The sequence below is a fragment of the Alligator mississippiensis genome, chromosome 5 (assembly GCF_030867095.1).
Source record: "Alligator mississippiensis isolate rAllMis1 chromosome 5, rAllMis1, whole genome shotgun sequence".
Taxonomy (NCBI): Eukaryota; Metazoa; Chordata; order Crocodylia; family Alligatoridae; genus Alligator; species Alligator mississippiensis.
This window is the reverse complement of record NC_081828.1, coordinates 215,461,586-215,485,036: the sequence shown is the minus strand read 5'-3', so window position 1 is coordinate 215,485,036 and position 23,451 is coordinate 215,461,586. Positions and strand designations below refer to the sequence as shown.

At 44.8% G+C, this 23,451-nt stretch overlaps 1 protein-coding gene across 6 annotated transcripts in view; it reads left to right on the top strand.

The window, feature by feature from the left end:
- Window positions 1-17,166, top strand: part of SNAP47 (synaptosome associated protein 47) — a 38,908-nt gene extending 21,742 nt beyond the window's left edge. For 3 of the 6 annotated variants that reach the window (XM_059729245.1, XM_059729247.1, XM_059729246.1), the window contains exons 4-6: window positions 2,148-2,275; window positions 5,867-5,971; window positions 14,558-17,166. In XM_059729245.1, coding sequence (XP_059585228.1) covers window positions 2,148-2,275; window positions 5,867-5,971; window positions 14,558-14,704 — 380 coding nt within the window. In that variant the 3' untranslated portion in view covers window positions 14,705-17,166. Of the gene's footprint in view, window positions 1-2,147; window positions 2,276-4,969; window positions 5,096-5,866; window positions 5,972-14,557 lie in introns of those variants that run through there. The other 3 variants (XR_009462743.1, XM_059729248.1, XM_006272549.4) reach the window with 3 other exon arrangements.
- Window positions 17,167-23,451: the final 6,285 nt, after the last annotated feature.

The following is a 23,451-nucleotide window of genomic DNA, read 5'->3' as shown; positions in this document are numbered from 1 at the left end:
TCCTGTAGTGTGTTTTTGGGGTAGCTTGTTCCTGGAGGAAGTGTCCTCTTAACCCCCACTACTTAGAAATTTCCTTATGCCTTAAAGCCAGGAGGGTTTTACCCCTTCCAAAGCTCTTCGCTGTTGTATCGGGGGTATATTTGCTTTTCATAGGAATGTCCCAAACCTTCTGAGGCCTCTTAAGTTCAGTGAAATCTTATGGCAGTGAGCTCCACCGTCAAGATGTGAACTATATGAAGAAAAACCATTTCCATTGATCAGTTTTGAATCGTGCCGTCTTTCCATTTAATTGGATCTCTTTCTTATTACAAAGGCAGGTGGGAATGCCTCCTCTGTCCAGTTTGCTGCCCTGTCTCCTTATTCTTTGTCTCTCTCTGCAGATAATCAGAGCGGAATACATAGATTTCCTGTCTTGAAATGCATTTATTCATTTTAAGCAGCAGTTGAGTGATTTATAAACTCAAAGAGACTTGTCTAGCCATTTGCTGCAATAGGCATAGGGGTTTTGTTCCCCACCCCTGCCCTCCATGTTTCTTTAAGCATGATAAGTGTAGTAATTTTACTGCAAACAATATTTAAAAAAAACAATACTTGATACCTCTTGGATCAGAATTCAAGAGGGGAGCTTGGACAGTGCAAGCAGTCCCACCGTGAATGAGTTGCTTGTCTGTGTCCAAGTCCAGAAACTAACAGACTGATAACCAAATAATTCCAAGGGATTATGAGTTTGCAGTAATTACTTGCAAGGGATTTAGATTTTTGTACTTTTAGTTTAGCTTTTGTCTCCTTTTTCATTAAGGAGTAATGCTATCCAAAGTAGTAGCGTATGTGCTGTCAGGCGGCCAGCCAGCTTGGCACCAGTTCCTTGGGCCCGGAGCGAGCTCCAGCTTCCGACTGGCTGACTTTCTGTCCTGATGTCTCTAGCAGCTGTTGTCATCGTGCCACGCTAGGTCAGGCCATGCGATAGCCAGCAGCAGCAGCTTCCTTTGCTCGCAGGGCCCCTTTAAAGGGGGGGACCTCTTCGGGGATGTCTGGAGTGTCTTCGTGCGCAACTATGTTCGGTGCTAAACCCCCGAGACAATCTGCATGACAAAGAATGGCCTTTAATTGTAGCACTGATCTGGGCTGAGAGGGATCAGATATTGCAATAGGAGCCAGGGCTTTAAATAAAGGACAGGTGGCATGCTGCTTGGGGAGTCAAATCCGTGCTCCTGCACTGAGTAGCTGGGGGCGTGCTGTTATCGTCAGTATTGGCCTTTTGTTCTGAGGTTTAGATGACATGATTCGCAGGTGTTCTCCGGACTGACGTGTTACAAACTGAACAGGCCAGTGAGTGAAGAAGCATAAAGAAAGCCAACACTTCTTTCTTTTCCTATTAGAAATAAACACTTTGTGTTGTTTTTCTTTCTTCCAATGCCTGCTGGTTCAAATAGCTGCCTGAAAACCAAGAGGAATGCTCTCTGGTCCCTTGATATTAAGGAACCTGTTGGGGGATGATGGTGTTCTTACAGAATGGGAGCTTCTACACATGCCAATTTAAGGCACATTAGCTATTTTTAAGGCCCATTAAGGGTGTGAGTCTATATGTGTGCACCCTTAGTGCACCTTAAAAATGGCCATTTTAGGCTAATCCTTCCTAAATTTGATACCTGCATAAAGCACATACCAGTTTAGGTGCAATTAAAGTGCATTAGCATATGTGTAGATGTGCTAATGCACATTAATGCGGTGTGCGTCACTGGAGATGCATTGCCTTAATGCACATTACCACGCCTACATGTGCACTAATGCGACTTTTGTGCCTAAAATTGAATGCGCATTAGCGTGCCACATGTAGATACGTGCTTACATCACATTAATGCGCCTTAAGCATTGAGTTTAGGCATGCATAAATACATGTGTGGACACACCCAATGAGCCTGCAAAGTAGGGACTAGTGTTTTGTAGACGAGGATTTTCTCTTCTTTTCCTTATTTTTTTTGGAGGCAGGGCAGGTTTGTGGATGTGGCGATTCTCCTTTTAACTTTCATTTGCCTCTCAAGAGAAGCCCGCAGGACAGTACTGCGGTTCTCTCGGTTGGCTCGCCTGTATTTTTCACTTGCTACAGGCAGATGGCAGTGTATGACTGTGTGAATTTCTCTTTTCAGCCACTGGGCTTATTGAAAGTGTGGCGCAACCCAGACCTTCATCAGGAGAAGAAGGTGGCAGCAGCAAGCAGGTTCAAATCCAAAAGCAAGAGCAGGTCTCGGAGTCGGAGACGCAAGAAATGAGACAGGTACCTTCAAGCTGAGCCTTGGTTGAAACAGCATGTAATAAAGCTTGTTCTTTCTCTGCCCTCCTCGCATATTGTATGTGCTGTGAATAGGTGCCAGGTTCATCACCAGCTCTTATATACAACAGTCTTCAAGTATTATAGGTCAGGTCTTCTATCAAGACTCAAGCTAGCTTCTCTTGGTCTCTAAGGCCTGCACCACACATTACCCTTAAGATGTGATTAACTAGTTAATCATGTCTTAAGTTGTGATCTAGTTGCATGTTCAGTCAATGAAGTGATAAAAGGAGGAATAAACAACAGTTATTCCAAAAAAAATGTGGAATAACTTTGTGGCTTGCTCCTTGCATGCCATTAATTGAATGTGTGTCCAGGAGCCACCGCAGCTGGGAACGCTGTCAGCATGCTCCTCTGTCCAGGGGGAGCCCGCACTCATCATCCCGGGCTCCCTCTACACAGGTAGTAAGGCCTGATGGAATCAGTTATGCTTCCTGCCACGCCACACATCTTTGACATGGGATAGGCATATTAATGAATAGGCAAGCAGATTAAAAAGAAGCCATGAATGTCTTTAGCTGAAGGCCTCTTGCTATTTTTTTTGGTTATCAGAGCAAAAACATTAACCCCTATCTGGGGTGGGACACAGTGAAACCTCTCAAGTTTGTGCCGTTTTCATTTTACACTGAAAATGGAAGGCTTATTAAATGGTTTTGCAAGTCACGTCATGTGTAGCAGTGCCTCGCCTCCAGCTTAGACCTCTTTACATTATATATAAACATTTTATATAGTGTAGTAGCGTCTCTGGGCATCACTGTGCTATTTGCCCCATGAGCATGTAATAGAAGACAGCCCCTACTCCAACCCCTAATTTTATCTATAAGGTTCAACACAGAGTTTGTTAGCACCACACATGCACAGACCCTGATGATTATTAAAGCCTTGGAGAGCAAGGCAGATACTGATGGGTACATGTGATATCAAAAGCACAAGCAAACTGGCAAAGCTGGAGACTGAAGTGTTTTATTTTATTTGCTGAGAACCTATAACTTAATAAATGCAGCCTTTTTAGACCAAAATAAGTTTAATTTATTTTTCTTCCTCATTAACATGGAGATTATATTAGGAGCTGTTCCTGTCATTCTCCGGTTCCTGTCTCTCTGCAGTTTAGTAATAGCATCGTTTGAAATGGCTGTTTTGCTCTGCTGCTGCTTGTTTGGTCTGCAGTTGTTCATTCCTGTTCATTGTTAATCCCAGACAAAAAAAACCCCAAAACAAAACCCTTTAGTTAACACATCAGTGCCTTGTGAATGGGTAAGAATGAAAACCTTGGGAGAATATGATGCTTATTAAAATCACTATTACAAACTCAGTAGAGTCTGGCCTAAAGTTAACCATACTGAAACCCTAAGGTTTTGAACATCTCTCCCAGCAGGAAAGCAGACTAAAGACCCATTTCAATAAAATGAAAACCTAAATTCCCATCTGGTATTTAGCAACTCTTACCTGGTTGCCAACAGCAGTGTTCTGATATTTCTAATCCAGCTGGCAAATGTTTTGCAACACGACTGCCGATTTTGAGGGACTTTAATTTTGCGGAGGTCAAACTAAGAGGCTTTGCAAGGGACGTTGTTTTTTTGTTTGTTTGTTTTTTCTCCCAGAAAAAGCTGAATACCCATTTCTGCAAATCAGGCCCCTTTCAGCTCTGTTGGCATGATGATAATAAATGAGCTCCCTAGAATGACTGTGGGAGAATAGCTGCACCCCACTCTTTCCCTCTCCTGGAATCAGTTCCCAAGTATGCTATTATTTTTTTTTTTTTGTTCAAAATATGTGACAAAAATTGAATTTTACAAGGGTCTTGCAATGGAAGGTTGTTTGGCATTTCTAGGACCTTCTGCTTTTGAGAGAGGATAAGGGAACGAAAGAGTGCAAATTATGGAAAACACAGTAATTGGAATGAAATTGGCCTTTTTTTGAGGGAGACTGCTTTTGTGCTTGTGCCTCATCCTCATTGGTGCAGTTATAGTCTATCTGCAATTCAGCCTAGCACACACCTGGGTTAATTTTTTTTCTCTCCTAAAGCCATCGGTCCTGTAACTATATTGTTAGGCTTTGCACCTCTACCTGAAAAACTATGTGCGCAGCGCCTTTTAAAAAGGGCCACTTAGGAATCTTTTTCTCCAGGTCCAGTTTAGGAAGAATAGATAGTCGTTGTCAATGTTAGGATGTTTCTGTCCACCAGTTTTCTTTATTGTAGAGCAGAGTTGAATAGCATGGAAACCCATGCTAGCCAACTCCTTTTCCCCATTGGGAAGGGCATGTAGTGGGTGGAATAGATTAGAAAGGAAGGAAGTATGTGGAGAGGGAGGAAGGGAACACAGGAATGATTTAAGGGGCAGATGCCTACTAACAAAAGCAGATATGAAAGGTATCGGGGGCAGGGGAGGGCATTTTCATTGGGGTCCATAAGCAACAACCGCATAGCAAATTCTTCCCAGCTCTTTGGAGGACACTTCTTGAGAATGAAGCACATGGACTTATTACGAAGGTATCTGGCAGACTTCTTCATGAGCCAGGAGTCTGTTATTTTTGCCCCATAGGTATGTTTTTTTTCTGGGAAGCAGCATCGCTCCATAACCCAAGTGCAGAACTGGGAATCAGGACTCATATTCTGCTTGTGTTTTTGACACACTCTAGATTACCTGGACCAAAACACTTCACCTTTGTCCAGTCTTCTTCCTCTGCAAAATGGATGACTGACTGCCTTTGTGGAGCACACGAAGGAAAACAATGATAAATATTAATGTGTTTTCAACTGAGATTGTAAGGATGGCTTTCACCTCTTTGAAAATTAGTTTATAGTATTTAGGGTCCAGATGTTATTTCTTAGTGATCGTATTTTCCAAATATTCTCAAGGGTTGAAGCTAGATTTTCCCTTTTTTATTTTTCAACTTTCTTTGCTTCTATGCTAGGGACATCAGAGGCCTTTGCAGAGCATTTACTGGAGTGGATGGAACCAGTGGGGCATTTTAGGCTAGGAGCAACGAGGGAGATCTTTAGCAAAGCAAGAAAACTTTTAAACAATGGGATAGGCCTGAGAAGCAACTCTCTTGCACTCACAATTCTCGCTCGCAGTTGTAGACGTAGAAGTTTTGCAACCCAAAGAGCTGAGTGATATTAAATGTCTTTCATTAGAGCTGGAAGGCTGGAGCAGTCTGGAATTGTGATTGGGTGCCTAAGTGTAAAGCTTTGCCAGGACTTCACCAAGGGACCTTCATGTTAAAAACACAGTGTTTTGCGGCTGTGTGGGCAGGTTTCCATTAACTGTGCTACAGATCTGCAGAAAGAAGCCTACTGAGTTCCTGTGGTCTGTGGCTGAGCCTCTGTCTACCGGCAAACCATGGCTGACATAATGTCATTGGGTGTGGGAGGGGATATGATAATATTAGCTTAAGGACTGTGGTTCGGGAGGGGGAGTGGGATTTTGTTCACTAGTCTTGGTTTGGCAAAGCACATCCAATGCTTTCTAATTTCCGTTCTGTTAAACTTTTCCTGCCAAAGAGCTATTACCCTTCTGTTTACTACATCTGCAGATTGCATATACCATAAAGCAGAAGATACTTTCCAAAGACCTTCATTTCCAGAAGGTTTGTGAAGACCATGGTTTTCCATGCATGTCCTTCTTCAGTCCCTCTTTGGTGGGTTCCAGCTTAACCTTCATTTGGGTGCTACCTGTATGTCTCCCTGGGAGTCGGTGTACCTTTGTCTTACCTTTGTTTTCCATCTCAGGAAAGCCCAACCATGATAAGGCTGAAGGAACAGCAGTTAGCAGTAGGCCTGTTCCTCTGAAATGCAAAAATAGCATTTTTTTTTATTTCCTCTTTTTGCAATTTGAGCATTCCTTCACTTTTAATGAGACAAACAACCCATGCAGGAAATCCTGAAGAACTATTTGGGTGCTTTGTTATTTCAGTCGAGACAAAATACCTGACTTTTCAAAGGTACCGACCTCCCACTGACTTCAAACGGTGCGACGGGTACTTGGCACCTTCTGAACACTGGGCTTTCTACCTTTCCCTCTCCTCTTCCCCAACCAGTCTGATATAGAGGAGACAATGAGAATCGGAGATTATATAAATGAGGCAAACAATGTCCTTTTCCTTCTGACCTAACAGCTACTGTACCAGAATGTCTCGCGTTTAATCTGATCGCTATCAAATGTTCCAGACAGTGCACATGCTGTGCTGTCAAACAGGCCTACTTCAGTGGTTGCCTGTTTATTTTGCATGGCCCTGGGAGGGGTTTAAGCCACAGGATGCACTCAGAGGGCTCCCTAGAGACATCAGAACAGCCTTTCCTAGTTCTCTACCAGCTCCTGTGTACTGTTCAGATATGAATGGTACCACATGCTGTCCATACCTATATCAGTTATTTATATGCATATGCCAAGCGCTGCGTTTCAGACCTGTGCTGCATTGTCCTGAGGCACTCACGGGGTTGGGAGGGTTCCCACCCAGCCTTCTGCCTGCTTGTGCTCAACAGCAACTGCACACCAGAATGAACGCGCACCGAAAATCTATTGAAAACAAGAATACCCATGGGTTTGCATGTCTCGCAAAACAGTTGCTCCTCCTCCGATCTCTCAGTTCTAATCCTCAAAGGGAACTTGCAAAACACCTTTCATAGACGAGCCTACAAACTTCACTTCATCCGTCTACTGGGTACAAAAAATCATGGACTCAATGTAGACATTGGATTTATGACACATTGCAACCTGCCTGACATCTGATTCACCAGGTACCTGCCAGACCTGACCTTTTACACTCCTCCCCCTTCCTCTTCTATCCTCCTTTTCTATTCTTTGTCTTCCTAATTTTCAGCTATATATTTTTTCACAGACAGGCTCTTTTCTACCTTGGAAAACTACTACGGTAGAGTCTCCCTTACTTACCTTTGGCTTTTTTCCATCCTTGTTCTAACCCCTCCCTTCCCTTATTTACCATCTGTTTTTCTAATTTCCACCAATTTACATTTTCACTGATCCTGTCACACTTCTTTCATTCCTTGGAGTCTCAGAACAGCAGACACTTCCTATGCCTGAAGAAGGGTGATTGCACCCAAAAGCTTGCAAAGAACATTTTTTTTTTTTTTTTTCCAACTACTCGGTCCAATAAAAGATATTGTATCTACCCAAAGAACCTTTCCTGACTGTGCTTCTACTCTTGGCTTTCAGGCTTCACGGGGAGGCCGATGCCTGCAGCCGGCCTCCTGGAGCTCGGGTGCGGCACACAAAGAATGACTTGCGTTCAGTGGCGAAAGCTCAGAGAGATTTATTGTCTCTTTGGATAGTAGCTAGCAGGTCTGCATAGCACTCGGCAAACTGCCCAGATGATGGTAAGCGACACGTTATGTACACTGACACATTATGTGTCCTAAGTCGCTACGAAAGGGCGAGACCCTGTATTTATAGCCGAGATGCCCCCACTCTGTGCCAACTCTTATTTCTCTCTCTGCCTAGATGTCCCTTTTTACTTGTTTCTTTCTTTTACTCATTCCTTGCCAACTGTAGCTCCCCCCTTCCAAGTTTGGGCAGCTAGAGCTCACTCCCTGCTGAGTTTGGGTTTTTCTAGCTCACTCCCTTATTGAATTTGAGTATTTTCAGCTTACCCCTGCTGAGTACAGCTGACCTCTTGTTATCTAACTTCTTATTCCTCGACTTGTTCAGCTGTTGTTTCTTACTTTGAATTAGTGTTTTCACTCCCTGTGTCTTTTATCAAGTCATCCAGTGGTCAGTGAAGCCTGTTACTCCCGAGGGCTTTTTCAGTGGCTTAGCTTAACTATAACTATGGCCTAGCATAACCGAAACGCCTATGCCCCAAAGAGAAACCCATAAAAGCAACCTAAATGTACATCTCCATGGTGCGTCAAGCCATAAATGCATGCCCTCTTCCTTCTCTGGGTGTGATTTATCCGTATCAAGCTTCAGATTGTAATAGCAACTACTGCATTTAAAATTAGAAAAGCTTGCAGGGATATTGGTTGTAGCTGTGCTGGTCTAAGGGCATAGGCAGACAAAACTCTTGGGGCAGAGGTGATATCTTTTATTAGATGAACTTAATAGTTGCAAGGTTTTTTTTCTTTGCAAGCTTTTGGGCTTTTTCTACCTGGGAGAGTTGTTAATATCTTTGATTTCTCCTTTGCCTGATGAAGGGTGTCTGAGTCTGAAAGCTTGCAAAGCAAAAAAGCTTGCAGGCGAATTTAACTGAGCAGGGAGCTAAGTGTCTGAGTTGTTGCTGGAGATGGGGCATACATAGCCCTCCTCCTCTGTTACTCAGGGTGGTGTAGTGAATTGCTTGAGGGTTTCCGGAAAATTTAGAATGAGGATTGCCTGCCTTCATCATGCTCTACACCGTGTTGCCTTTTGCTCAGTTTGGCTAGTAAGTGCCTTCACTTAGCACCTGTTTGTCTAATATCTTATTTCTCATCGGTGTCCCACAACTGTGTTGGCATCATTTAGGCTGAAAATTTAGGCTAGAGGTGAGGAAGAACTTTCTAATCATGAGGGTGGCCAAGCATCTGAACAGGCTGCCTAGAGAAATTGTCAAGAACAGATTGGATAGACACTTGGCTGGGGTGGTTTAGTAAGGGATGATCCTGCCTTGATACATGGCTCCTTTAGAAAGACAGGGAGGGTGAGCTGGGTGCAGATCATTGACTCTAGGGTGTGAGCATTTCAAAAATGGTGTGCCTCACGGTTCTCATCTCCCACGGTGCTTTGGTTTGTAGCTAGCAGGGTTAGAAAGTTTGTTTAACCCTCCATGGTGGCCACATCGGGGCTCAGTCTTCCAGGTACAGACTAAATAATAATGATGCTAGGTGTTGCACGGACATGCAATCTATGAACTGTTCCCAGTCCAAGTAAAAGAGAGTTGCAGGGGCAGGAAGAAGTATAATACACACTTCACAGTGAAAACCATGGGCATGGATGGGTCAAGTGAGAATAAACCTTTGATCTAGACCCCCTGATGTCCTCGTGGTTAAACTGGGGAACCGTGACCTTGATCATCATACAGTCCGATGGCTAGGCAACTGGCTATCGGATCAGACCCAAAGAGTACTAGTTGAAGAGAGCAAATCTACATGGTGCAGTGGAGTCCCTCAGGACTTGGTACTTGGGCCAGTACTCCTTAACATCTTCATCCATGGTCTGGATTCAGGAGTTAGATGTGAACTCGCCAAGTTCAGGGATGATGCCAAATTGTGGGAGAGGGCGCTCACACCGCAGGACAGGCTAAGGCTACTGGCCGACTAGGACACACTCTCAAGGTGGGCCGACGAAAACCTGATGGCCTTCAATGCAGAGAAGTGCAAGGTGCTGCACCTCAGTAGGAAGAACCCCCAGCGCGCTTACAGGCTCGGCAGTGCTACGCTCGCTAGCACCACAGCCGAAAGGGACTTGGGGGGCCTTGACTGACCACACGATGAACATGAGCCACCAATCCGACGCTGTGGCTGGCAAAGCAAACACAACTTTGGCGTGCATCCACCAATGCATCTCAAACAAAACTAGGGAAGTCATCCTCTTGCTGTACTTGGCTCTGGTGAGACCGCAGTTGGAGTACTGCATCCAGTATTGGGCCCCCCACTTCAGGAAGGATGTGGAGAAGCTTGAGAGAGTCCAGAGGAGAGCCACGCATATGATCCAAGGCCATACGAGGAGAGGCTGAGGGACATGGGACTCTTCAGTCTGGGGAAAAGAAGGCTCATGGGGGACTTGGTGACAGCCTACAGTTACGTAAGAGGGGTAGATACATCAGGACCTGGGAGAGCACCTGTTCACCAGAGCACCCCAAGGGATAACAAGGTCTAGTGGCCATAAACTCCAGGAAGGCCAATTTAGGCTGGATATAAGAAAAAAGTTATTTACTGTGCACGTGTCCAGGGTCTGGAACAGACTCATCCCAGAGGTGGTGCAAGCACCTACTCTGGACTCCTTCAAAAAACAGGTGGATTTATTTCTTGCTGGGGTCACTTGATCCCAGCTGACTTCTTACCTATGGGCGGGGCAGGGGGGTTGGACCCAATGATCTCATGAGGTCCCTTCCAGCCCCTAACGTCTATGAAATCTAAGCCCAAAGTGACACGGGCAAAGTGGGAAGACGTGTCCGACTTTGTGTGTTGATCCTGGTGCTTGAAGTTTGAGGCTGTCTTATCGCTGCAGTGGGAAGAGCAGAAGGCTGTCTGTGAGGCTGCTGCAATTTTTTTTGAGCCAGTCTGGATGCCAGTAGCTCAGAAATGGGTCTTCACACGTCAGCCTGTAGTAGCATTGTACAGGATAAGTAGAAAAAGGGACATCTTTGTAAATTTTCAGTTCTTGATTCACGGTCCGAACGACGATTTGGCCCAGGAGGCATCAGTTCTTCTGGCGGTTGGCAGAACGTGCGCATCGATGACTAGACATCTTGTCGTCATTTTGCTGAACAAAAATAGCCACCATTTTTTAAGGGTTTGGCCAGACTTCAGGCTCTAGTAATCTTTCCATCCAGCTTTGCGGGCTGTGTTCGATGCTGCATTTTAACCATTTCGGTCCTCCTTGTAGAAGACAAATCGCACCCTCGCACAACTTGAATGGTCAGGATTGTTAGCAAAGGGTTAAGTGAGATGCTATCAGACCTGCAGTATGCAGGCAGAGAAAATGAATACATGAAAATGTTCCACTTACCTCCCTCTCTCTCTTTGAGGGAGGGTACTAGTTAAGCGTATAATTTCTTATGGTTCAAGCCATAACCTAATTATCAGCTAAACTGAACGCTGCACTCCAGCAAGACAATTTTCCATTTTAATGCTTTCACGTTTTAAAAGCTTTCTGTTCCCCACTGACGTTCTTCCTTGGTTATTTTACATTTTAAGTGTGTTTTAATTAAGGGGAAGCGTATCAAAATCAAGCTAAAAAGAGGGTTGGCATTATAGCAGACCTGTGTGTACTTTTGTGTAGTTTTATTATAAATGAAATATTAAATGAAATGAAAATTACATTTAATACAAATGTAGTTTTAATATCAATGATCTCTTTGAGATCTGGAAAATGCCACTCTTTCCTCCGAGTCCTCTTACATCACTTGGTTTTTAAGCTGTCAATGTGATTTGAATCCTCTGCTTGACATCCTTGCAGCAATGTTGCCTTGGGCTGTGATCTCTGTGGATCCACCAGCTGAGCTGGATCTGGCCAGGTTGGTACATAAGATCACTGACAATAAATTAATAACAGACCTTAAATAAGAGACCTGTCATGGATTATCCTGTTGCCCATGGCTAGGACTCTCCCCTGAGATTGCTTCCCGTGAATCGGGTACAACAGTGATTCTCAACCAAGGTGCCATGGCATCCTGGGCTTCTGTGAGAGCCTTTTAATATTATGTTAATTATGAAATAACATCATAATTGAATTAGGGGCTGCTGTGTAATATTAGAAGAGTTAGGTTTGCAAATACCAACACGATTCACAAGATAAACCCAGAGTTTTCAAAAACAAATCACAGGCTCCGAAACATTGTGATCTTTGGAAGATCTTTGCAGCAGAAGAATGGCACTGTTATTTTTCTGTAGTCAAAAAAACAAATGAAAGCTAAGAGCTGGTAATTAGACTAGATATTCTTTTTAATCGGTAACCAAATAAAAAATGATTTGTGTAGCCTTGGTTCTGACCACTTGTGACAGATAGTCCCACAATTTATTATTTTTTTGGAAGTGAGGAAACCTCCTGCCATTGGCTGACATCCAATTCCAGTAATTGCATTGTCTCTCTCCACTTTCCCTGCAGTTCCCATTAAATATGGCTTCCTGTCCCAAACTGATGAGCTGGGTAGTTACACATGGTTTCACAGTTGTTGCATTCAGCCTCAGATATGAATGAAGTGACCTAAAATACTTCATGGAGGTATTATGAGAGTTAATAAATTCAAGTTCATTTTAAATATAAAGAGCTCTGGATTAAAGGTGCATTAGAGATGCCAGCTGTTAGGAAAGAACATTTTAGATCATCAAAGGCGTCTCTTCTCCTTCCACTCTCTGTTTTCTCCAGCCCTCTCCTTCAGCTTGATCATTGGCGATGTATAGGGGGTGCACCTGTACCTGCTGAGATTGGCCGTGCACCCCCTGGAAGCGCCAGCTGCAAAACTGGAAGTGCATTTCCGGTTTCTCTGGGGCACCCCCCACTCCGTCGGCCATCTGGTGTCCCCCCAGACTCGGGAGGCACTAGTCGCTCGTGAGCTTGATACTGCAAAAGCCACACAAACACCCACAGACTCTCCCTGTGCCTGAAGCAGGGTATTTGTACCCGAAAGCTTGCAAAGAACAATTTTTCAAATTATTTAGTTGGTCTAATAAAAAAAAATCACATTTACCCAAAGGACCTTGTTTGCCTATGCTCTTAGACCAACACGGCTATAACCAAAGTCCCTGACACAGGAGCCTTACATTCAACAGGTACCAATAGAATAATTACAGATAAGAAACCATTATTTAAGTGGCCGCATACCATTGCAAAATAATCCAAGAAGAGAGACTAGTCTGTTAAAAAAAGATCAAATAAATCACCCTTGACAACCAAGGCGAGCTGTAATAGCTTTGTTGTTATACAAGAAGTCAAGGTATGATGTCTGGATAAGCAACAACAGCAGAGGAAGCCACTTTCTAATACTGGGGAAATGAGAAATGTAGTCCTCAATCTCTGCGATTGGAAGCAAGCGTCCCAAACCTCCAGCTGATACATCTGTCCAAGGAAAGGAAGCGGCGTCTTGTTGGACATCAGCCAGGCTGAACAGGTGGCTTGTGAAGGGAGCTGCTCCAGGAGGAAAGAAGAGGCAGGGAAGTAATTTTCCTTCTGAGATGGCTGCAGAAGAGCCAGGACAGTGACAAGGGGATTTGAATACTTCTCTTTTGCTGCTTGGATCTCTGTTTTGGGGGATGTGCCTTTGAGATCACAGAAATTGAAGCTTGAAAAAGCCATAGTAGGTTATCTCAGATGATGCCTTCTGGCTTTAAACCTGCATCAGCCTGGCTTTTTCACCCTCGCCTCAGAGTCTTCTGCCTTATCCGAACCAGGCTTCCTCCGGCACTACAGAGAGCAGCGTCGCAAAGGGGTTATCATGTAGTCGCACTGGGTATTTGAGTGCCATCACACGTGATAACGGTAATTTGCTAAGTGCTATGTTAACTGAAGCTTGTTTGTAATCGTATGCTTGTGTGGGCCTCTAGCTTGTAGCCTGGTGTAGCGTGGCAGTCACTCGTTTCCTATTTTCGATGACTACAACCTCAATCCCGCTGGCCTCTCTGAGTCTGTAGTTCCTCACCTGCCACCCCATAGAATACAAACTTCCTGGCTTATATTAAGACAGTGATGTTCTTCCTTTTCAAGTCCCTGCCCATGTCATCCCCTTCTTGGTCCTGCTCAAGGGGAATTACATGGTGGGGATGGTCCTGCTTTGAGCAGGACGTTGGTTTGGATGACCTCCTGAAGTCCCTTCCAGCCTTCACTTTTTCTGATTCTTCACTTCATCATGGTTGAACAACTTGTCCCATCTTCCTAAGATCTCCTCCACTCATACCAAGGTTTTTTAGGGCATGGAGTCTCCATCTTTCATCACTCCCACCTAAATATTTCATAGTTTCTAGGGTCAGAAGGTATCTGAACAGATCATCAAGTCCGACCCCCTGCCCCGGGCAGGAACGAGTGCTGGGATCATAATACCCCAGCCAGATATCTGTCCAGCCTCCTTTTTCATCCAGCCTCCCCATTTCATGTAGTCTTTTGCCATGTGACCACTCTTGCTGCTCTTACCTCAGTTCTTCAGTTGACTTCTGCAGCCATCTCCAGACCTTTGCTTTCTCAGCTCTCTTCTGCCAAGCCACGCTCCTGTCCTTTTTCAAATCATTGCTTAACACTTGCTGCTTCCGTAATAACAACACATAGCAACTCAGCTGTAACTGAGACAACAGGAAGAGCAAATGCCTTGACTGAGGATCTGCATAACCTTGCTTTTCTTAACCTCTTTTTTTTTTCAGTCTGTCCCTCTTCCATTGTAAGCTTATTCCTTGCATCATGTCTAGTTTATCAAGGCAGTGGCCTTGTCTCCCCACATGTCCAATGACGGAAAGTTTCGCTCAGCCATTTTGCCAGAAACATGGAGGTAGGAGATCATTGCTTAATGTTTTGACTGTGCATTGCTCTTCCTGTCCGGAGAGAAATAAAGAGTCTTTCCACTCTTGATATATCCTTTTCATAGATACTGAGGAAGCTGAAGAGTCTTGCCTTGGAAACGGAGACGGAGCTGGAAAGGCACGATGAAACTCTTGACACCATCACCTCCTCGGTGGACCGGGCAACTTGGACCATCGACAAGCAGAACCGCAGAATCAAGAAGCTGACGTAGGCCCACAAGGAGCCGGTGGGGATAGTAACAGAAGACAGATGAATTGGGGATTCACATCTTAAGCAGACTGTTTATTTAGGGAGTCTTTGATTGTCTCGAATGACCATGCTGCTAGTGGGGAGTTTCTGTGGGGGGTGGGCATCATGCAGACATTTCAGACTAGGGTCATTCTTAAAGACTGTTTTAGGATGAAAAAGGTCTAAACCTTGAATCCTGGTAAAACAGTGACAGTAAAATCTGTGCTGTAGAAAATAGTTATAAAAGGCTGTGATTTCATCAGAGTTGACTGTGTTGTAGATTAAGTTACTGCATTTGGAAAGTAACTTGGCCAGAATTGAAGATTAAGAGTAGAAGAGGCACAAAGGAGGCTATTTCAGACAATGCCACCCCAGTAACTCTTGTTAGCTCTCCAAGAGATGAATGCAGAGGGTATTAAACAACACTAAAGGTCAGGTGCCCCATTGCAAATTACTGCATGTTCACAGATTAGCAGCTGAGTGAACAAGATGATTCAAGATGCTGAAAACCATCCGTGTGTTGTACATGCATGGTTTTAATTGCCTCCTGGTACAGTGTTTGGTAAGGGTAGAGAAATGTAAGCAGTACATGAGCTTGCCACAACCTTTCAGCTCTTTGGGAAGTGAGTAGGGATGAACACACTCCCTGCGTGAATCGGTGAGGTTTCCATTCAGTGCAGAATCCAGCCGAGTGCTATCCCCAGGTAAGTGTCTATTTAATGAGGTGCTTACCGAGCACAAGTGTTGAAGCAAAGCAGGTGCTTCCCTTTCCCAAAAGGGAAATCTGACCTTTTCATGTTCATGTACTGCTACTTTGACCTTTACATTGAATGCCTGCTGCCATCGTCACGAGGACAGAGAACATTGTAATTGAGTTGCATTAGGATTGCCTGAAGCATGCCAGTCTAGCTTGTGAGTCACTTGGAGTACATCGTGTCTGCCCACAGGGATCCTGGATTATGTAGAACAAGGTTGGGTTGTCGAAAGGTTTTTTGCCCTTCAGACGTATGATGGATTGACACAGACACTCCTTGGCACGAGGGATATTGTTTCTGTCTTCTCTAACCCATCTTGAATACAGAAGAAGAAACTGTAATGACCCTAAAGATCTGGAGCATCATTACTGTGTCCCAGGTCTGTAGGTTCAATGTCAACTGGTCAATGCTGAAGATGTTCCAAGTGCCCCTTGGTAATTAGGGAAATAATGTGAATGGACAGCCCTTCCTCTGGTCTGTTATTTCTTTTTAATAGCCTTGACGTGTGGGGACAAGAGTTCCCGTGAAGGAAAGTCTTTGGTGTTTTTGCTGCAGTGTATTTAAAAAAAAGAAAAGAAAAGGGGAACGGTTGTAAATATTGTATCTAAACTGTACTGGTTTTAGTAAATTTATGATGTAGCTGTTATTTATTACAGTTCAAGGCAGAAGCATTGCATAAACTAGGTCCCATGTAGTTTATCAGTTGCTTATAACAGAGCGCTTGAGTCGTTCTTACCATTATGCATTTCACTTTTCTCTCTACTACAGCCCGCTAGTCACTTTGTGTTCAATAAAACTGTGAAACCTTGCAATTTCAAAGGGATTCCTAATAACCCAATGAATTTTCTGCAGATCCAGCGTGCAGTTTTACAGGTGAAATCTTTTTACATGCAGACATTTTGAACTGGATACTCCTACTGACATGGCAGGGAGTTGTACGCCCTTCAGAGTAATGCTGCTCGTCTTGGAAGGATTATCTAGTAACTTGTCTAGATTTAAATCTTGCAAACAACGTACTTCAATGTAATGGCTTGTGAATTTTCGAGTGACTTGTATTTTTGCATTGAAAATCTTTTGATCATTTCCTAAGTTGTGACCGTGGCATGCATTTACGCCTTGCTACATGTTTCTAAATATAGTGATATGTAGGCCACATGAAATGGATAAATGAAGTACATACCATACGGTAAATTATACTGTCCGAGGTATCCGTTTCTTGTTCCTTTTAAATGTCCCAAGTCACCCTTGTCTTAACGTGAGAGGAAAATACGTTTACAAGACTATTTTATTGAACTAGTTTAGAAACGCACTTTGCACAAAATGTACTTTTCTGCGTTAGGGGATTTTGGCCCTGGTGCTGATTTGAAATTGATTCCTTGCCTGAAGGATTCCAAATCAGGATTGCCAAAATCAGGAGTGCTTGTATTTAACTACAACTGCCTTTTTTTTCTTTTTGTCATGGCGTATCATTCACTACACTTTAACTTAAGTTGCAGCACTTAATTCTGTACCGTGTGTTTGCATCGGTCTACTGTGATCGTACGTAAATACAATTGTTCTGATATCATCCCAACAATAGTGAACCATTATAAACTTGGATATTTGTTGTCTGGTTGAATTCCTTAGCTTGGAGCACAGTTTGATTCTGTAATTCATTCTTTACTCTTATTAAATTATCTTGGAATAGCAAGCTTCTTCTCTGGTCATTTGGTTTTACCAAGGCTGCATAAGTGGTTATTTTTATCATGCATACCGCAATGTAATAGAGAATTTTATTTTAATACGGGTATTTTTTTTTTCCTTCCTACTCAAAGAAAATCCCAAACATTTGAAAATGAATTCATATCCAGATGGAGCTGAGCCACCTTCGGTCAAAGGAAGACTGCACAATGTACAATCTGCCTGGTCATCTGTCCTGTAGCATAATGCTTCAAGGCTACTTGAATTTCATAGATTTCATAGATTTCACAGACTTTAGGGCTGGAAGGGACCTCGGAAGATCATCAAGTCCAGCCCCCCGCCCAAAGGGCAGGAAGTCAGCTGGGGTCATAGGATCCCAGCAAGATAAGCATCCAGTTTGCTCTTGAAGGTGTTCAATGTAGACACTTGAACCACCTCCGGTGGCAGGCTGTTCCATACCTTGGGGGCTCGGACAGTAAAGAAATTCTTCCTTATGTCCAGCCTGAAACGGTCTTGTAGTAGTTTATGACCATTCGACCTCGTTGTCATCCCTTGGGGCGCTCTGGTGAACAAACATTCCCCCAGATACTGGTGGTCACCCCTGATAAACTTGTAGGTGGCCATCAGATCACCCCTGAGCCTGCGCGTTTCTAGGCTAAAGAGCCCCAGGGCTCTCAGCCTGTCATCGTAGGGTCTGCTTCCCTGACCTCTGATCATGCACGTGGCTCTTCTCTGCACTCTCTCAAGCTTCTCCATATCCTTTTTGAATTGTGGAGCCCAAAACTGGACGCAGTACTCCAGCTGCGGCCTCACTAAGGCCGAGTACAGGGGGAGAATGACATCCCGGGATTTGCTTGAGAAGCATCTATGGATGCAAGCCAGCGTTTTGGTCGCTTTACTAGCTGCAGCATTGCACTGCAGGCTCATGTTCATCCTGTGGTCAATGATGACCCCCAAGTCTCTTTCTTCCTTAGTGCTAGCCAACATAGCACTGCCGAGCCTATAAGGATGCTGCGGGTTTTTCTTCCCAAGGTGGAGAACCTTGCATTTATCGGCGTTGAACACCATCAGATTCTCATCCGCCCACTTGCTGAGCCTGTCCAGGTCAGCCTGGATCACCCGCCTGTCTTCTGTGTGGATGCTTTGCCCCAAAGTTTGGTGTCATCTGCGAACTTGGCCAGTCCACTTCTGACTCCAGTGTCCACATCATTAATGAAGATGTTGAACAGTATGGGTCCAAGGACAGAGCCCTGGGGGACCCCACTGGTCACAGGACACCACGATGAGTGACTTCCATCAATTACTACCCTCTAGGTCCGACCCCGGAGCCAATTTTCCAGCCAGTGGATCGTGGGGGTCCCAAGGCGACAATTGGCCAGTTTCTCCAAGAGACGATCATGGGACACCAGATCGAAGGCTTTTTTGAAGTCAAGATATATGACATCAATCTCTTCTCCCTTGTCCAGGTGATAGGTCACCTGGTTGTAGAAGGAAATGAGATTGGTCAAGCAAGACCTACCCGCAACAAACCCGTGCTGGCTATCCCTTAAGATGTTGGCGTCGACCAGTCCATTAAGGATGGCCTCTTTGATAAACCTTTCTAAGATCTTCCCCGGGATAGAAGTCAGGCTGATGGGCCTATAGTTAGCCGGATCCACTTTCCTCCCTTTCTTGAAGATAGGCACCACGTTGGCCTTCTTCCAGTCTTCGGGCACTACACCAGAGCGCCAAGAGTTTTCAAAGATCCGCGCTAGAGGCTGGGCTATGATGCTCGCCAGCTCCTTGAGTACCCTGGGGTGAAGATTGTCAGGGCCGGCTGACTTGAAAGTATCCAGCTTCTCAAGATGTTCCTTCACGAAGTCAGCATTTATGGAGGGCAGGGGATCACCGTCACCCAGACTTCCCTGTCCCGTAGCGGGCATGGGCGTCCCATGGGGCTGATGAAAGACCTTAAGAAAGATTCTTAACCAACAGGTTAGAAATCTGTTTTACTTCTCAGATTTTCAGTCCTTTGAACCCTTACCAGGCATGCAATGAAAAGGGTTTTTACCACTTTAGCTTGCATCTTTAAAAGCCACTTCAGCTTCCTCAGATGCATCTGTAGCACCTCTGCAGCAGTCCCAAAACCACTACCCCACCGACTTGCTCCCATCCCGGACATGCCACTTGTTGAAAAGTGTCACAGGGCTGCTTTTTGTCACACAGCCAGGATCTTGGCCTTGGTCTGGCTTTTAACGCCAGGCTGGTCACACGCAGCCCCACTCTTGACAGCCATACAACATCTTTCAGCATGTGGGGGGCATGAAGTGAGTGACAACGCTTGTTGCTTGGCAGGGGGCCTTCGAAGTAAGGTAGGTAATAGTAAGAAGCCCCCTCGAGTCCCCTTCCCTTCATGATGGATATAAATACTGTGAGTTGGTTTCTTTTCCCAAAAATCAGTGTGGAACCCAAAGGAAGATTCATGAACAAAATAGCTTTTCATTCTTCTCTGAAATAAATTTAGACTTTATGCAGAAGGAGGTTGTTTGGGACATAAATGGTGCATGTAACTCATGAGCTCTGTGAAGCAGGGGCTGCTTTATGTTGTTAAGTGTCTACATCGCCTAGCCCCTCCCCAAGTGAGAGCAATGAGCCATTACTTTGCTCAAAACCTTGAACTGTAATGAGCTTAAGAGGAACGAATCTCTTCTGAAAAACAAGTGTGCTTCAGCTGTGTGTTTTAACTCCCCAAATCATGCAGCCAGCTGGCTCTCAAGTTCACGGGCACACTGAGTGATTTTATTTTTCTGGAGAACGACTTTCATGTGGAAACCCATTTAACGTTTCTGTGGAATCAGTGAAATGCCCCAGTCATAAACACAGCACTTTACACTTCTCATCTGAGGGCTGCAAAGAGCTTTAACAAGCAATTAATTAATTAACCCACAATGGCTCCTTGTGTCTCTACGGCTACATATTCTGAAAACACCAAGTTTTCTCCCCCATCAAAGGCAACAGAGTAAGTCTGCCCAGAGGTCTTCAGTCTGGGTAGAGGACCGGTGATTATGAGAGAAGGCGTCTGAAATTGCTGTCCTGATGCATGTGTAATCCAGCCAAACTCAGCGGCAGCATCGCTTGCCTTCTATTGTGCGTGTGAATTATGTCAAACCTCAGCTTGGTGGATGAAAAATAATTCTGTAACTGTCCTGATTCATAAGTTTAACAGCTGGGGTTTGTAAAATAAACAGCTCTTGGCTCTCCTACCGCAGTAAGCTTGTGTGGCTCACAGCCTGCTGTGCTGTTTTAACAGGGCAGCTTCAATTTTTCCCTCATCGCGTGGACAGAAGCTACAAGCTGTCACCCAACTTGCATGGTTTCCTGGGTTTCATCCATCCTACCGATCGCTTGACAGCGGCAGCAGTGTATGCACAAGCCCATTGTGGACAAAGCCAGGACATGCGCGCTCTGAAGACCCATTTGCCTCGTCAAGGCCAGTGGTGCATGAGTCCAGCTGTTCAGCTGCCAGGGGGCTGAAGATAAAAATGAGTAGCACCTGGCTCGAAGAGCAGCTCATCTGTGTCCTCGTTAAATGGAGCACAGTTTGCATAACCTTTTAGCGGTCCATCAGGCTTCTGAGAAATGGCTTAATTTTCAACTGGCTGATAAAGCCTGGGGGGTTGGAGAAGTCAGTCTCACTGTGGCATCCAGAGGGATGAGTTTGAACCTTGCTCCAGACTCAGGCTTGGCCCAATCATAACCGAGTACCTGGTCGTTTGGAGAGGATGTGATGTCTAGCCCCATCGTATGTTGTTAGGCCTCTTACTTCCAATGCACCCCTAGATTCAGGCTGGGCCTTTCGTTAATCCTTCTACTGAATTGTGGACACCTAAATGCTACCCTGTTCTAGTCCTCTTCCCACCACCTACCACCGATGTTGTGTAATTAGAGTATCTAATAATAAAGAAGGGAATTAGCTGCAACACTGGCATTCTCCTAACCTTTCTCAGTTGATGGCTCAGCCTCTTGGACCATTGAACCACAGTTATGACATTTGTGGGTTTTCAGGGATGTATGGGGTGATGGTAGAGTTTTTGTCAAGAATGAGGAAGGGGGAAGCAGCGCTTAGGACAAATTGGAGCTACAACCATGTCGTGTACTGCTAGTCCCTGTCTTAAACTCACAGATTTGAGGCAAGCTTTCGCTAGGTGGGTTGCATTAGCAGCTCCAGGAGGATTTGGGAGAAAAGGCAGTTCTACCTGGGTTTTTAAGACCTTGCCTGGGGTGATCTGGTTGGGGCTGGTCCTGCTTTGAGCAGGGGTTTGGACTAGATGTGAGGTCCCCTTCTACCCTCATTTTCTATGATTCTGCGAATCCCAAGGAGTCTTCTTTGAGAACAGGCTCCTGAAGGTTTGGGGAGGAAACCTGGTGTCTCTAGGGAAAGAGGGAACAGAGTGCTTGAGAGAAGAGGAGAAAGCGCGCAGCATCTGGGATCATGGTGGAGTGTGGACAGGCCATGTCCTAGGCATGGGACATCTAGGTTAAATTCCTGGCTCTGCAAGTGGTCCCCTTAGGACCCTGGGCAGATTGCTTAGGATCTGGTTTTGAGCACAGATCCGTTGAATTATGTGCTTCATTAGAAATAGGTGAATTTACCAGCGCTGAGCATCTAGCCTTGTGCCCCTTTCTGCCTCAGCTGCCCGTCTGTAAAATGGGTCTGTTGCTTTCTTTGAGGAGGGACTTGTCTATTTAGACACTACATGCTCAGGAGAGCTGGCAGCCTCTTTCTGTGTTGGCACGGGACTTCATAAAGGGAATCTGGATCTCATGGGAGTAGATGTTACCATGATACCCAAGGCAGGACCTGTCTTTGAAGTGACACGAGAATTACAAGCAGGCCCTGGAGCCACAATGGGGAATTATTCTTGCCACCTCCTCTTTGTGCCATGCAGAAGTGCTGTTCCTTTGCTTGACAGTCAGGAAACCGAGATCAAGGATTGGTGCAAGATCATACTGCAGGAAGGCTGAGCCAGATCTCTTTGTGTCTCAATCCTGTATTCTAGCCCCTAAAAAAGTGATCCCCGACCCGCATCTTGCAGGCAGGGCCTACCCTGGAGCCCTCCATCATCGCTCGTAGCCGTAAAGAATTAACAAGGTAAAACAAGTTGGCAGAGCAAACCGCAACGTTGCCCGGAGCTCAGATTGGAGACCATTGCCCCAGTCCAGTTTTCCTCCCTGTAGCGATGAAGTTTCACCAAATACTCTTTGGTTTCTCTCTGTAGAATTTGCCCTAAGAGCTATCAGTGTCTGCAATTTGAAATATTGCATGGAGATTAGGCAACAACCGGGTTGATTTCATTGTAATGAAATCCGCTTAGTGTGCAAGCATCTATGAAATATTCTTTCACCCTGTTGATTTAAGGTTTTGGGTTGGGGGGAGAAATCCTCGGATATGTTCTGATTTGTTCCATGTTGCATGTGTTTTTAATTTAATCGTGGTGAACGTTGTTTACGGCCATGAAGTCACAGATAGAGACAGGGGCAGGTAATTGCGGCTATGTAGTGATGCCAAGGACTCCCTTCCATTACGGCACTTCCATTCCACAGTTACGACGCTGCCAACTCCCTGTGTGCCAGAGGTAGGGAAAAAAGAAACAGTGTTAAGTAAAATAACTTTAAGGCCTTCATATTCCTTGTGAAATAAATCTATTAGGCTGGTGGAGGAATAGCCCTCCTCCATTGCCTTGCTTGTAACTTCTAGTTAAAAATCAAACCAAACCACAAACTTGTAATATATTAAAAAAAAATATATATACAATAATCCATTTGTATTTATCGTGTGCTAGGTGAAGAGTGCTTAGCACTCTGATCCTCACCTTGGGTGCCCCGGCACCCTGGGATGCCATGCAATAGTAGCAGGGTTAGGTGTGCAGATAATTCACAAAATAAACCTAGAGATTTTCGATTGAAATCCAAAAAGCATATTGACCCGCTGTGCTTTTTTCTGAGTTTGGGGCCACAGAAAAATGGTGCTGCTATTTTTCTGTAGTCAAAAAAACAACTGAAAACTCAGAGCTGGTATTTTCCAAGGGGGGCCCTTGAGTCTGAAAAGGTTGGGAACCACCCGCTTACCCCAGCGGGGCCCTGATCTTTGACTGGGGCTTTTCTACACTTCTGCAGCCCAGAGTATGCAATAGTGTTTTGCAGAGCTATGTTAAAATTGTTGCCCTGTTGTACCAATTACCTAAATGAGACATCAAAATTGAAGGGTACCTCTACTTAGGCATCTACATTTATATTTGTTTGTCTAAATATGCAG